This window comes from Berghia stephanieae, chromosome 6 (assembly GCF_034508935.2).
Source record: "Berghia stephanieae isolate SIO BIC M18660-M18661 chromosome 6, UCSD_Bste_1.3, whole genome shotgun sequence".
Taxonomy (NCBI): Eukaryota; Metazoa; Mollusca; class Gastropoda; order Nudibranchia; family Aeolidiidae; genus Berghia; species Berghia stephanieae.
Window position 1 is genome coordinate 32,107,891 of NC_088365.1, and position 14,084 is coordinate 32,121,974.

At 32.7% G+C, this 14,084-nt stretch overlaps 1 protein-coding gene across 6 annotated transcripts in view; it reads right to left on the reverse strand.

The window, feature by feature from the left end:
- The window catches only part of LOC144974872 (uncharacterized), a 51,241-nt gene extending 37,161 nt beyond the window's left edge, over nucleotides 1-14,080 (reverse strand). The window contains exons 1-7 of one of the 6 annotated variants that reach the window (XM_078918291.1): nucleotides 13,908-14,080; nucleotides 12,721-12,798; nucleotides 8,971-9,099; nucleotides 8,238-8,359; nucleotides 7,891-7,924; nucleotides 4,441-4,504; nucleotides 584-690 (exon numbers count right to left, since the gene is read on the reverse strand). In XM_078918291.1, coding sequence (XP_078774417.1) covers nucleotides 584-690; nucleotides 4,441-4,504; nucleotides 7,891-7,924; nucleotides 8,238-8,359; nucleotides 8,971-9,099; nucleotides 12,721-12,798; nucleotides 13,908-13,943 — 570 coding nt within the window. In that variant the 5' untranslated portion in view covers nucleotides 13,944-14,080. Of the gene's footprint in view, nucleotides 1-583; nucleotides 691-3,982; nucleotides 4,092-4,440; nucleotides 4,505-7,890; nucleotides 7,925-8,237; nucleotides 8,360-8,970; nucleotides 9,100-12,720; nucleotides 12,799-13,907 lie in introns of all 6 variants that reach the window. The other 5 variants (XM_078918289.1, XM_078918290.1, XM_078918288.1 and 2 more) reach the window with 5 other exon arrangements.
- Nucleotides 14,081-14,084: the final 4 nt, after the last annotated feature.

A 14,084-nucleotide genomic window follows, 5' to 3' on the forward strand; every position in this document is an offset into this window, starting at 1 on the left:
CCAGGCTTTGATACCAGTAAGAGGAGACACTGGGTAGCTGCGAATCGGCTTCGGTCGAGGAGCTGCCTAACGGCCGGTGCGTTACATCAGTGGGGTCTAACTTCCTGTCCTTTATGTCCACGCTATGGACAAGAACCCGAAACGGCAGAGCATCTAGTCGAAAGGTGTGTTGTGACGATGCTACCAGGCGGGTTCGCGACGGTGCACGAATGCGGACCGGACTTTGCTGATTGGGTCGATCGTCATAACATAATAGTGTGAACCATAAGAAGCAGCAGCAGCAAATATATAAATATCACAAGTTTGGCTAATTTTGACACAGGTAAATTTTGAATATACTGATATTATTTGTATGATTGGCAGGTTTGCATAAATAAAACTGACTACCTCACTTTCTACAAAATAGTAGATAAGAGATTAGGGTAGGGAGGTAGTAAAGAGTTCCCCAAGAATGTGAAAATTGTCAGAGAATTCAAGTTAATTACAATACCGTGTCTTGTCTTTAAAATCAGATTCTGTTTTTCTCTTCTTTTTGTCGTTATCTGAATGTTTGTTTTAAATTTGACTTGGCTTTTAAACTTACCATCTGTGCAGCTTTGGCTTCTATTTTGTCCCTCTGTTCTGTCAGGGTTTGATTCTGCATGGTGAGATTTGTCAGCTCTTGATTTGTATGAAACACCTCAGAGCTCACTGAAACGAGTGAAGGAAGTTAAAGATGAAATGTATTTCATAATGATTGAAACATATTCAGGACGTCATTTACATTGAATGAGGCACATTGAGTACGTTATCATTGGATGATACTCTTTACAAATCATTCATCCATTGCGATCAGACCTTCAACCAGTTGAGAATCGCCTTGATATCAAGGCTTTCTCATAATCCTTGTCCATACCGACCCCAAACCCAATAACTTTTATGAAGCTCTAAGAACTAGAGTGATATATCAAAATACACAAATTACCAGCTAAATTCCCTTCATTTACAAACACTGTGTTTACCAATTATATGGGTAATCTGGTTGGTAATAGCTAGTTTTAACAGTCATGAACCTAAATGTCTTGGTCTAGTTCATTTATACCTGAATCACAAACCTACCTTGCATTGAGATGAATATTCAAAAATATATTATAGAAAAGTGTATCAATATCTCAACAGGCTTTTAAAGTTATCATTCATATATTAACTAAAAATAAAGTTTTGTTAAGGAAATCTTTGACATTTTGAAGCTATAAAAAAATGAAGTGAAAGAAGACAAACCGCCTCAAACACTGATTAAAACGTGAAGAGCATAAAAGCAGATATGGGTAAATGAAATAATTGGAACAACCTGTAATATAATAAGAGAAGGGCTAACATTATAGCGTGTCAGACCATTAAAAATAATTAAATATTTCAGGTTTGATGGCTTCATTATATATTACTTCATAAATTCATTTATTTTATTAAAAGGAAGGACTTATTTTTTTACATGAATAACACTGTTGTGTTTAAGGAAAGTTAGAATCAACATTCCTATTTTCAATATTTTTTTTTTTAGAATCCACAATTCAGGTCTCTATTTTTAGATATCAAAGCAAACTTTTGAATGCTATAATGTTGATAGATTGTTATTTCGAAATTACTTTTGAGAGATATTGCCATTGTAGTTATGAATTGTTTATGGCATTGATGAATCATTAACCCCAAAGAAGTGGTATTTGAAATCATTCTACCCTGATAACATATTCCCCAAGACAGCTGTAACAGTATTTCGCTCCGGCATCACCCATATTATTTATTTCTTGGTTATGACATATAAGTCTTCTTTAGAACTAAATAAGTGATGGGAGATAGAGTATGAAATAAATTCAGTTATGCTATTAAACGATTAAAATAACTGGGTATTTCTTGTAAGAATAATTTCAGTCTATGCTCATGAGGGCGGATGATACCAGTGAACCAACCATCATTAAAATACACACTGGGAGATACAAGAGAGGGAAAATAAGCCGAGGTAAAAAAGGTTTTAATATACACACAAACACACATATGGATATATATTGTGCAAGAAACATTCTTCGAAAAACTTTATTATAATTTCTACATCATTATTTTTCTTGTTGTAATCATCTTTATTACCATTGTTGAAATAAAACTGTTTTTATAAATATAATAACTAAGATTACCGGCCTACAATTTATCCTATTCAATCAATTTTTAAAAACCATGAACAAAACAAAGAATGGGGAAATAAAAGATACAATTGATATTTTTATCCATAACAGATGAAATTTTAATACAATTTGAATCAGAGATTGAGGTGCATTTCGCTAACAAAAATGGTAATTTTAATCTAAAGTTTTGGAATGTTTTTCATATATCTGTGAAATAAATAACAATAAATAACAAATCCATTTTCCTGTCCCATCCTGTTTTGTTTATTCACCTTAATAAGAACATTCTTTCATCTCTCACACATCTTTAGTGCTTCATTCATCAAGCTTAGTTGACAAAAGGGAAACCTGAAACATCTATATTATCTATCTCCGTTGAAGCTTCCATTCCATTTGGCTATTGTTATTCATTTCTTCAAGATTCAGCATTTGAATTGACTTATCTATAACAGAATCTGTTAACAATCATAGAAAGATACTCAATATTGTCTTGTAAAGTCACTCCAACTAAGGACCTCAATTGTTTTGGTGGAAAATATTTCAGAGGGAAGTAAATTGATGGATTTGATGTTAAGTGTAATAATACTGCATGGGTAGACAGAGTTAAAAATAGAATAAGGAGATGAAAGTGTTTTATTTTCCAAATAAGCCAACAGACGCATCCTGAGTATATCAAACTACGCACATTATAAATTAATAGATATTATTTAAAATTGAATTCAATTAGGGTTTATTATTTATTTACCTATCTATTTTTATCTGAAGCACATTTAAAAATGTCTTCTTACATTTGTCACCAAATAGTTTGATTTTGATAAACGCCTTACTTAAATTGACCAGTCCAATGACATAATGAAAATAACTATTTAATTTTAATTCATTTTCTACTTTGTTATGGTTTTGTCAAGAAGGTATTGTGGTTAATCCGATTGAGATTTTAGCCATTAATATAAATGACCAAAATGATTTTTATATTATTGTGAAAATATTCATGATTCTATGTACACAAAGTGTTTGATTCTCAATATATCCAGTCAATTATATGAAAAAACCCCCACCTTTTATCCACACAAAAATGTTTTTTAAAAAAATTATTCCTCTCCCCCCCCCCCTCCCCAAAGAAAAAAAGACAAGAGAGTCGATGAATTTTGACAAAAGATCATGTTTACCCCCAGCCTGAATCTATTGTTATGTCAGGTCAAATCAGATGTTGAAATTAAATTTAAAAGTTAAACTGACCAGAATGACGGATTTTTAATGATTTCTGTTCTTTTCTGTCTTTTCCAAGTTAAACTACAATGACTCTCAGAGGTGCTACCCCATAATGCCAGTAAAACAAGATTACACTAACAACAAAAACAACAAAATTAAAACAATGAGGATTTTGAGATAAGTTTTAACATCACATAATCACTTAATTGTGGAATAAAATCGAAAAATACATGACGTGTAACCCTGTTAGAATTTTTTAAAGACATTGAAAATAAAGACATTGAGTGATCAAAATTTTTTTAAAAATTGTTTGGAGAACAGCAGCTTTACTTGCTCCTCGACTAAAGCATAAATATTTATTTCAGCTTCACTAATTCAGACTTTAAATTTTAATTGTCAGCATCTGGTTCAACCATACATAACACAATCTTGAGGCTGTAAGTCGCATATATTTATTGGAGAAGATAAAGATGTGAACATTTTGCAAGGTGGATGGATGATGGTTCTGGTGTCAGGGGTAGGATTATGATGGTTCTGGTGTCAGGGGTAGGATTGGGAAAGCATAATGCTATTGCATAACCTTAAGCCAGTTTTTGTATTTGTCTATGACTGACCGTGGCACCCTTGTTGGTCGTACCATCTCTGGCTAATTCGCTTGAAACGCCGCCGGTATGAGTCCTTGTACCAAGCACTCTCTGGGTCTGGACAATCACTAGTTTTAGCCTGACACAAATTCGTGGTGGACCCAAATAAATAACAAGTGTTCCAGTTTTATAAGTTTTCCCAAAATAAAATAATATAAAAGATAAGACATGTAAAATATACTTTTGACTTCATTGACGCAATAACTGATATAAAATGACTTTTCCTTTCACAAATTCCAATAATGGGAAAAAATATATCTACAAATTGAACTTTTAGTGTTTAAAGAAGCTGTGAAATTAATAACTTCATGTTATGGATTCTCTCATTATTAACTGTTTTTTTTCAACGTTAGTCAAAAGTACATATTACACTCTGCCTTTACAACTCATAATAATGAAAACCCAACATTTATCACACCAAGACTTACATAGAGTTCTGGCTTCCTCTGACCCTTTCAGCTGCATCTCCAGCAATTCAAGTTCTTTCCTCAACTGAGAAGGTGAATAGTTGATATAAAGATTTACACAAAGTAATGCTGTATAAGGTATTGACAATTGAATTGGATATATACTTGGAATGAACAAAACATGAAGCTTGCGAATGGAAGCTTTGCTATCAATATCAGAAGCATTGACCATAGTTGGACAACTGAAATGTATGAAAATGCAGTTGATAGAGCGAAAGATGCCAAAACATTTTAAAATTGCGTAAAATTTACAAATGACAACAGTGACAATAATCTGTTTAACATACATAAGGTTGACATATATAAAGAAATATGTTTTCATCTGGCAATATTGTGCAGTTAGGTATTTTCAACCTTTATCTTAAAGCGACCCCCCCCCCAAAAGAAAAAAACAAAAAAAAAAACAAACAAAAAAAAACAAACAAAAAAACAAAAAAAAAAACAACAACCCAAACTTTTCTTCTAATAGAATAGAAGCAAGAAATAAGGCTTGAATAATAGGTTGTGTCTTGTCCAAATAGTTTTAACACTGTAATAGATTTAATTTGGAAAAAAGAGAAAAGATGGAATATTCTTTACAGGCAATCACAATTAAAATAAAAAAGGATTTTGGAATGTAAGCCATGAACATTCTCAGATGTCCCATTTTTATCGTATTTCATTTCATATCATCCTCCTCCATCAGTATCAAACTCACAGGAAATGGATAAGATATCAATATTTAAATACATGGTTTAAGTACATGAATACAATTTACTGTTCAGGGAAGTATGCCAGACACTTAAATTATAAATTATCTTGTACAATTATAAAATAATTTTAAGGAAAGGACTTGTAAAAAAAATTATAATGAAGAATAAAGCTCGCTGATTTTAAGCTTTTATTTCATGGAAATAGCTTGCAGCAAGCTATTTTAAGTTAAGATAAAAACATTCCTAGAAATCAGTTGACATTAAAAAAAAAACAACATGATTTGACGAGCACAGATTTTCTAAATTTGCACCACTCAAATCAAAACAATAGCCATTAGAAACAAATTGTATACAGTGTACGGATGTGAGTGCATGGCATGAATTTTCAAGCCATCAACAAACAAGTTAATACATATAGGGGAATAATAATAATAATAATAATAATAATAATAATAATAATAATAACATAATAATAATAATAATAATAATAATAATAATAATAATAATAATAATAATAATAATAATTTAATAAAATAATACAGTCATACCTGCCTTAGTGACCACCTCTATATAACGACCACCCCTAAATAACAACCAGCTCCGTTACACCCTTGAGTTGTTTCTCTATATTTGACCTCTACATAACAGAAACCTCCTTGACGTGACCAAGACCATCTAAAGTCATAATCTTAATGGGCAAATACCTCCTATAGCTACCACTTGAACTGACAACCACTTATTTGGACTTCGCTGCCACTGGTCAAAGTCAATACCTTGCGACAACCTAACACATCATGTCGTTGTGTTTGTTTACTAACCTGCCGTAATTCATTCAATAGGCTATCATCGCCTAGTGTGTTCACACATTCACACATGTTCCTTTGTTGCCAATTGCAATCCATTCTGCTTTGTTTAAACAACATTACAGGTGATGATAATGGAGCTTATACAAAATAGGTGACAGAGACAGGCTGTTCAGGTCTTCGCGTGATTGCACGGTGACTGACTTTTGATGACTTGCGGCGCCAAGCTGTGCAATCGAGCTGTCTAGACAACCAATATAGTCATTCTGCTACGATGCTATTTTTATCAGGTAAAAAACGAATGCGAATTAAATTGAATTTTCAATCAGTCACTGCTGGTAAATTGAAATATCATCATGGATGAAAAATCAACACCTCGTTGTTCAATTTGTCAGAATAGACGAACACTTGCATGCGTGCGACACCGGATTAATTGATTGGAGACGTGACGCGACTGACCTCCCTTCTTATTCAAAAATGATTGCGATGATGACAATGACAATAATGATGATGATGACAGAGAAGACAATAGAAGAACACATTAGCTTGCAGGAAGGTTTTTCATCACTTGTGATACTTAGGAAATTTCTTGACCAAGAGTATTTGACAAAATCATTACAGAACGTTGACAATATCGAAGAGAAGTTATGGACACATACACACACACACACACACAACACAAACCAAATCTATCTTGCTTCTCATACCATCTACTAAAATCGAAACAGATAGCAAACGTTTAAAACTAGACAAAGATTCTTTTTCACGAATGCTCTGCGGTAAGGCATTCCAAATAGAGGGTCCGAAATGAGAAAAGGATCTCATTCCAGCATTTTTCCTAATTCGAGGGACAACTAGTTTTGTGGAATCACTGGCCGAATGTAAGGGGCAAAGACAATCTTCTATCACTGCACTGACTATTTAAAAAAGAAATGACATGAACACTGAACGAAACAACTCACAAATCTTTTAATTAAAAAAATCAGAGCAAAAAGAATTTTAAATAAGAAATTTGAAAAAAAAAAAATAACACCAAATAAAAATTTAAAAATCCCAAAGAAACAAAAAAAGAGAAAAAAAAGCAGATAAAGTAATAAACAAAACCAAATAAACCCCAAAAGAAACAAAAAAAAACAAAAACAATTTAAATGGGCCGCTGGCAGATATTTCTTGCCTTGTTTTGTATTAATATTGATGATGATGTTTGTTGACAATGGTGATGATGAAATGTTAATAATAATAATAATAATAATAATAATAATAATAATAATAATAATAATAATAATAATAATAATAATAATAATTAATAATAATAATAATAATAATAATAATAATAATAATAATAATAATAATAATAATAATAATAATATTAATAATAATAATATAAAATAATAATAATAATAATAATAATAATAATAATAATAATAATAATAATAATGATGAAAAGTAGTCCTTAAGAGCCATTAGGCCCATGGAGCTGGAGTAAATCCCGACTTCTATAGAGTGAAATGGACAATAGCAATTGTTTGCTACCCTTTGGATAGGGCACTAGCTTATTGCAAAGTACTTTCCACCAGATCTAACGAACCCAGCTATCCAAACACTGCTGGGTGGACAGGGCGGTCAGAAAAAAATCTCTGTCCCTTTGATTGTGAATCGAGTGCTCTACCAACTGAGCTATCAGAACCCCCAATAATAATAATAATAATAATAATAATAATAATAATAATAATAATAATAATAATAATAATAATAATAATAATAATAATAATAATAATAATAATAATAATAATAATAATGATATTAATACTAATAATTATGGGGAAAATTTGATGAGGTTCTGCCTACATGGGACAGCGCTGTATGTGGCATTATATATGGAAGCTGACTTAAGCAGAAATGAAAAAAAAAATTACCTCTTGGACCTCCAGTCCTGATATTTCCCCATTCCTGTGGAAAAACAAAATAAAAGACTTATCATACTCAATTCGGTCTAATTTAATCTGCAAGATAGGAAAACTCAAATTAGAAGGAATTTTCGAAACACTTCAGCTATTTCCAACCAGAACCTCTAATCAATCTATAAATGGCATCATTGAAAGCCCCTCAAAAGTCAATAGTGGATTTTTTTCTAATTATAATCTATTTCATGGTTTATCCATATAATATTGGAGTTATTAATCTCTAGTAGAGACAGCAAAATCTGACGTGAGGTTAGAGTACAACAAACCTTGTCCGACTGTCTGATCCTCTTAATTCTTACCTAGAAACATTGTTAGTGGCTGTGGGTGATGGTTTCCCATCACTGTGTACTGATTCGTAATGTGAAGTTAGCTCTTCTGGGGAGGCTAAGGAAACTTTACACATGGGACATAGGAATCCCTCCTGTAATAAACAATGATTCAGATAAGTTTAAAAAAAAAAAAATCTAGTTAAGAAAATGAATCAAAGTTGACATAAAGTATAAACCTGTCAGACCAGAACTAATGAACTTTGATATTTCTTTTTTTTTATTTTAGACATGTTTTGATTTCAGCACAGTGGCTGAAAATTAGAAGGGAAACAAAGGATGTGATGAAACCTATAAAAGAATAATATAATCGTTTTATTATGATTGAGTTGCCCTGTTTATATCATTCAGTGAAAATACCACACTTTGGAGTGGTTTTGGACTTGGAAAGACTTGATAGATACTGCAAACAACTGAAAATTACGACTAATCAATACCACAAAAACTAATCAGGTGTCTAACTGGACAACTGGTGTAGTCTTGATAAGTACATCAAAATAATAATATGAAAGCCACAAAGAGACAAGCGTGTGGCGATAAATTATGTGGCAATATAGACTCACTCCAAAAGACCCCTGTAAGCCAGAAGTATCCATAACAGTGAATATAAAGCAGTTTTTAATCCTTGGAGATGGTGAATATATTAGTCATAAGTATTCCATGAGACGTGTGCTAAAATGGATCCCCTCACTAATAAACAACTTACCCCCTGTTCGCCTCCATCATTATCGTTACTGCTCCCTGTAGCATTGTCATCTGCATGAGCTGACAGGAAATGGGATTGGACTGCATCAGCTGATGGGAAGTTGAGCATGCATTGCGGACAAAGAAAGCCCTGCCGGGGGAGTAATATATAGTTAAAGCCAATGATTATCATATGACAAACAAAACAAAACAAAAAAAATAAATAAAACAAAAAAATATGGCAAAGCATACTTTAATAAAATTGGGCTTCTGTTTATGTCAACAATGCAAAATCAAGCTTTTGGTTGTAAATCAATATTTATCTCATTATAATACTAAATATAGATTTCCCTTATATTTTCATGTCAATACAATTTAATAAAAATTCTTTACCTGACAAGAAAACATTGCAATCTTTTATCATATTCATATATGCATCACATTAAAGTGGGAGAATTTCAGGAAGAAGTAAGCCTTTCTAAAATCTTGTTCTGTTAATTCATGTCAAATGAATAAATAATTTTCTACCATATATTATACTGACGGCAGAAGATTAACCAAAGTTAAAATGCAATATAAAATTTAGAGTATCTGGTCTAATTCAAGCAAATTAAGCATTTGACTTCCTGATATAAATAAACACCTTTTCACTACATTCAATTTGTGGAATCTCCTAAATGCAGATGCCAAGTCATTGAACAGTTTTGAGACTTAAATAAATGCTTTTAAGACTATAACTTTCATAAAAGCATTATAATCATGAAATTATCTTTTTATGATAAGGGTCATTTAATCATTTGTAAGCAGTTGTTATTTTGGTTTTATTCATGAATGGTCATTTGTAGCCTTTATATTATATGTTTTGTCTTTGACCATTATGCTACTAGACCACTCTCCCTATCTCATGTAGTTCCATATCTGAAGCAGACGTCGGAGGTCATCTTCCGCCAAGCTGATCTATCTCTTGCCAATTCTATTAAAGCAGCGCCACCTTTCTCAGCTTCATCTGTCCAAGTTCTTATCCCTTTCAAATAAGTTATTCTTTTTCCATTCATCTTTCCAGTCAAGGCGAGTATTTCCAAACCAGGGTGGCGGATAATGTGTCCTAAAAATTCCATTTGGCGTTTGATGATTTTTGTTATCAGTGATCTTTTTCTGTTTGCCATTTCTAAAATTTCTTCATTTCTTTTCCTTTCCATCCATGACACCCTCATCATTCTTCTGTAAAACCACATTTCCACTGCCTCCAGTCTTTTAACCATGGTCTTGTTTATGGTCCAGCTCTCACAACCATATAGCAGCACAGACAGTACATAGCAATCCAGGACTTTGATTTTTGTTTTCATGCTAATATTCCTGTTTTTCATAATTGTATGCAGCTGGTTGAATGCATTCTTCGCCATACCTATTCTTTTCTTTATTTCACAATCTGATTTTCCATTGGATGTTACATTGAAGCCTAAATATTTGAAACATTCAACTTGTTGTATTGTTTGTCCTCTGCTTGTTATTACACAGGCTGGTGGGTTATTATTTTTAGATACCGTCATACATTCTGTTTTAGATATATTCAGTTCCAGTCCCATATTTTCACTACTCCTGACTACAACATCCAGTAATTCTTGTAGTTCATGTTCAGATTCTGCCAGTAGAACCGTATCATCTGCATACCTCAGATTTGTTACATTCTTTCCTCCAATACACACCCCCTTCTTATGTTCGATATCTCTTAATATCATTTCACTATAGAGGTTGAATAAATCTGGAGACAAAACACACCCCTGCCTAACTCCTCTTCTAATAGGTGTAAAACTGCTTAGTTCATTGTCAACACGCATTGCTGCTTCTTGTTCCCAGTACAAATTCCGTAATATTCTTAAATCTTTACCATCAATGTCCAAGGATGATAGAATTTTGAATAGTTTTTCGTGTTGTACTTTATCAAAGGCTTTTGAATAGTCGATGAAACACATATACAGATCTTTATTTACTTCAATACATCTTTCCATCAGCATTGATAATGTGAATATTCCATTTCTGGTACCCTTGTCCTCAACAAAACCAAATTGCATCTCCCCAATTTCAGGTCGTATTTTATTTCTTATTCTTAGTAAAATTATCTTCAAAAGAATTTTTGTGAGGTTCCAATAAGAAACTAAAATTTATATAAATGCCCAACAACAGAGAATTGCGACAATCCCTTTTATATGGAACATGTCTTTCATCATTTCGATTTTTAAAACAATATAATGACATTCTTTGGGTACAAGGAAAGGGGGGGGGGGGGAAGAGGTGCTTAAGGTGGTAGCAGTTAAGGCAAAGGGATATTCTTTACATTTACAAACAATCAAATGTATTCAAATGAATATTATGTTTTTCACAGTTATTAGAAACAAATTGCCGGAGGCTTTAAGTCTTTAAGTTAATTTAACATTACTTGGCGTGTCTAATTATATTGGACTCCAGTAGTAATATGTACCAGAACTCTACATCACTGCCAGAAATCATGCAAAAGCTGTCAACTTAATGGCCAAAAAGACGCACTATGAGGACAGTTGAGAAAAATTTAGTCTACAAAACAATTCTTTGCTGTCACCAAGGAAATGCTGGGACAACAGATAAAGCATCTCTTCCACCAGTAATTGGATGGGCAGATCTTCCAACTCGATTTGGTCAATATTATAAACAAAAACTAATACCATCTGAAAAGAACTCTCACACAAATCCATTCACACAACATTTGACAAGTTCTCTGGTGATCCCCTAACAATGTTTTCAAAGAAGACAAAGTGACTTGCGGGACTGCATTATGTTGTCACCAACTAAAAGTTGTGATCTGGACCCCATAAATACTGAGAAGTTAAAAAAATGCATTGATGTAATTTTAACACCACTTAAATAAATTGTAAACAACTTAATACAACCAGGTGTGTTGTTTTTTTATTAAGTTAATGGGTTTGGTCATATGTTTATTTGTCTCTCTATGTTTAAACAGCCATCTCACATATAACCAAAGCATATTTGACTGTTCTCTATGAAAACATTACAGGATATTATTATGAGTGTTGCATCACAACAAGTAATTGCTATCTTGTAATTATTTAACTTTTATCTTGTGACTTTGCCTCCGGTACTTAGATCCTCATGTGTGATACCAAAAGTAGAAAAAATGAATAAATACATGAAATGAAAATCTTAAACAAATAAATTTATCTTTGGTCATCCTATGGAGATATTTGTGATTAAAAGTCCATATCGTATGAATAACATAAAACCCAGGCATAAGCAGCGGTACAAATCTGAAAACATACCGAGTACAAAATGACTTGCCAAAAGCCAGACAGCATGGTGGGTTATGCCAAACTCAGTACTTCCAGGTTATGAAAAGACCATAACATTATGCCAAACATGGAGTCTCGCTCCCTCCTCTTTTAAAATTCATTTTCTATTTCATGAGCACTTACTGATGGATGATAAATCAGCATTATAATTATAAAGCTGCCTATAATCAGGAAACACCATTCAAATTGATTTGTAATTTTTAAAAGTACCCCTCACCACCCTTCTACGTAAGTTCAATGAAACAAAATATAAAATAAAATATTACTTTTTTGTCATCTTCGACAACTCTTGCAGCAAGCCTTAAACTTAAAATTTGCTAAAGCTTAAATTGCATATACATCACAGTATAAATCAAGCAACTAGATGACAAAGTAAAAAAAAAACAAACAAACAAAAAACAAATAAGAAAACAAGATCTTGAGTAAAATACCTGGGCCTCATCTATTTCCTGTGTCCCATCTGTGGAGCTGAGAGAAGGCCGTGAAAATCTCCCAGAACTAGAGGATGACTGAGGATTGATGGTTGAAGGGAGGGGAGGTGGGATATGGTGATTGGTGACTATTATAATATTGAGGACTTCAGGGTCAAGCATGTTTCAAAGATCATTCAATGGTTTAAAAAAGTGAAACTTTACAATGCAAAGCTTTCTTTACAAAGACAAAATTCAATTTAACTTGCTTGTCTCTTTTACTTCAATTTGAAGTCATCTTTTAGTCACCAGGTAAGGCATTTTGCTAGTTCTTTTAGTTTTTCGAAAGAGATGTTTGTGTGACATTTTGCTAGTTCTTTTAGTTTTTCGAAAGAGATGTTTGTGTGATTAATATTATTGCAAAAAATGCCAATTTATACTATTTATTAAGTAATTGCAGTGATGGCTATTTATCTCATGTTTTCATTATATTTCTTTCTTCTTTGTTTAATTCTTCCCTAAATTAAAAAAAAAAGTTATTCTTTCCACAAGTATTTAATATTTAATATCTAATTTAAATTTGATAATCATTATGAATAATAAGCTGCACATACTATTTTTTTGTGAAGCCCACAGAGCATGTTGATACCATAGATATGCGATGTGCAAATGTGAATATCTATTTTTTCATCTAAATAAGCTCTGACTCTCAACCATTGGATTCAATAAACATTTCTCTTGGGCTTTTGTTATTAACAGACGCATGGGGCATGAGATAGCATTTCATTATTTCGGTCGATTGTTAAGGACTTCAGGTTTATGTTGATCTTTTCGGAGTTGAGCAAGGGTCTATCTCGGTCATTCGTTAGATCAAACTCGGTCTAGTCTATTTCTATGTTTTCTTTAAACTTTAACTTTAACCACTAGAACTCTATTAGCCCTAGCCCTAGAGAGAAATTCAATGGTCACAGATTGATCATATCGCGGTCTCCATATTATTAAATTATTAATATTATTAAATCAATCGAAAGGAAAACTAAACCACTTAGAAGTTAGAAGAGATATGCGGAACAAAGTGACAGAATGTACGGTACGAGGGCTGAGGTGAGGAGGCGGGGGTGTGAGGTCCGAGGTGAGTGATGTCAGTGAAAACAACAGTTGAAACTTCAATGACATTTCAGGAGGTGGTGTTCATATTAAAAACAAACCTTCTCTTCCTTTTTCTTCCTAAGTCTATTGAACATATTCCAAAATCGAGTGCGGTGTCAGTTACCAATCTACTTTAAAATTTCTTCAAAACAATGTTGACTCGGAACGTCAACAAAGTGAAAAACTTTGTAGCAGTCAGGTCCAGCCCACCGGAAGTTTGGAATCAGGACTCGTCT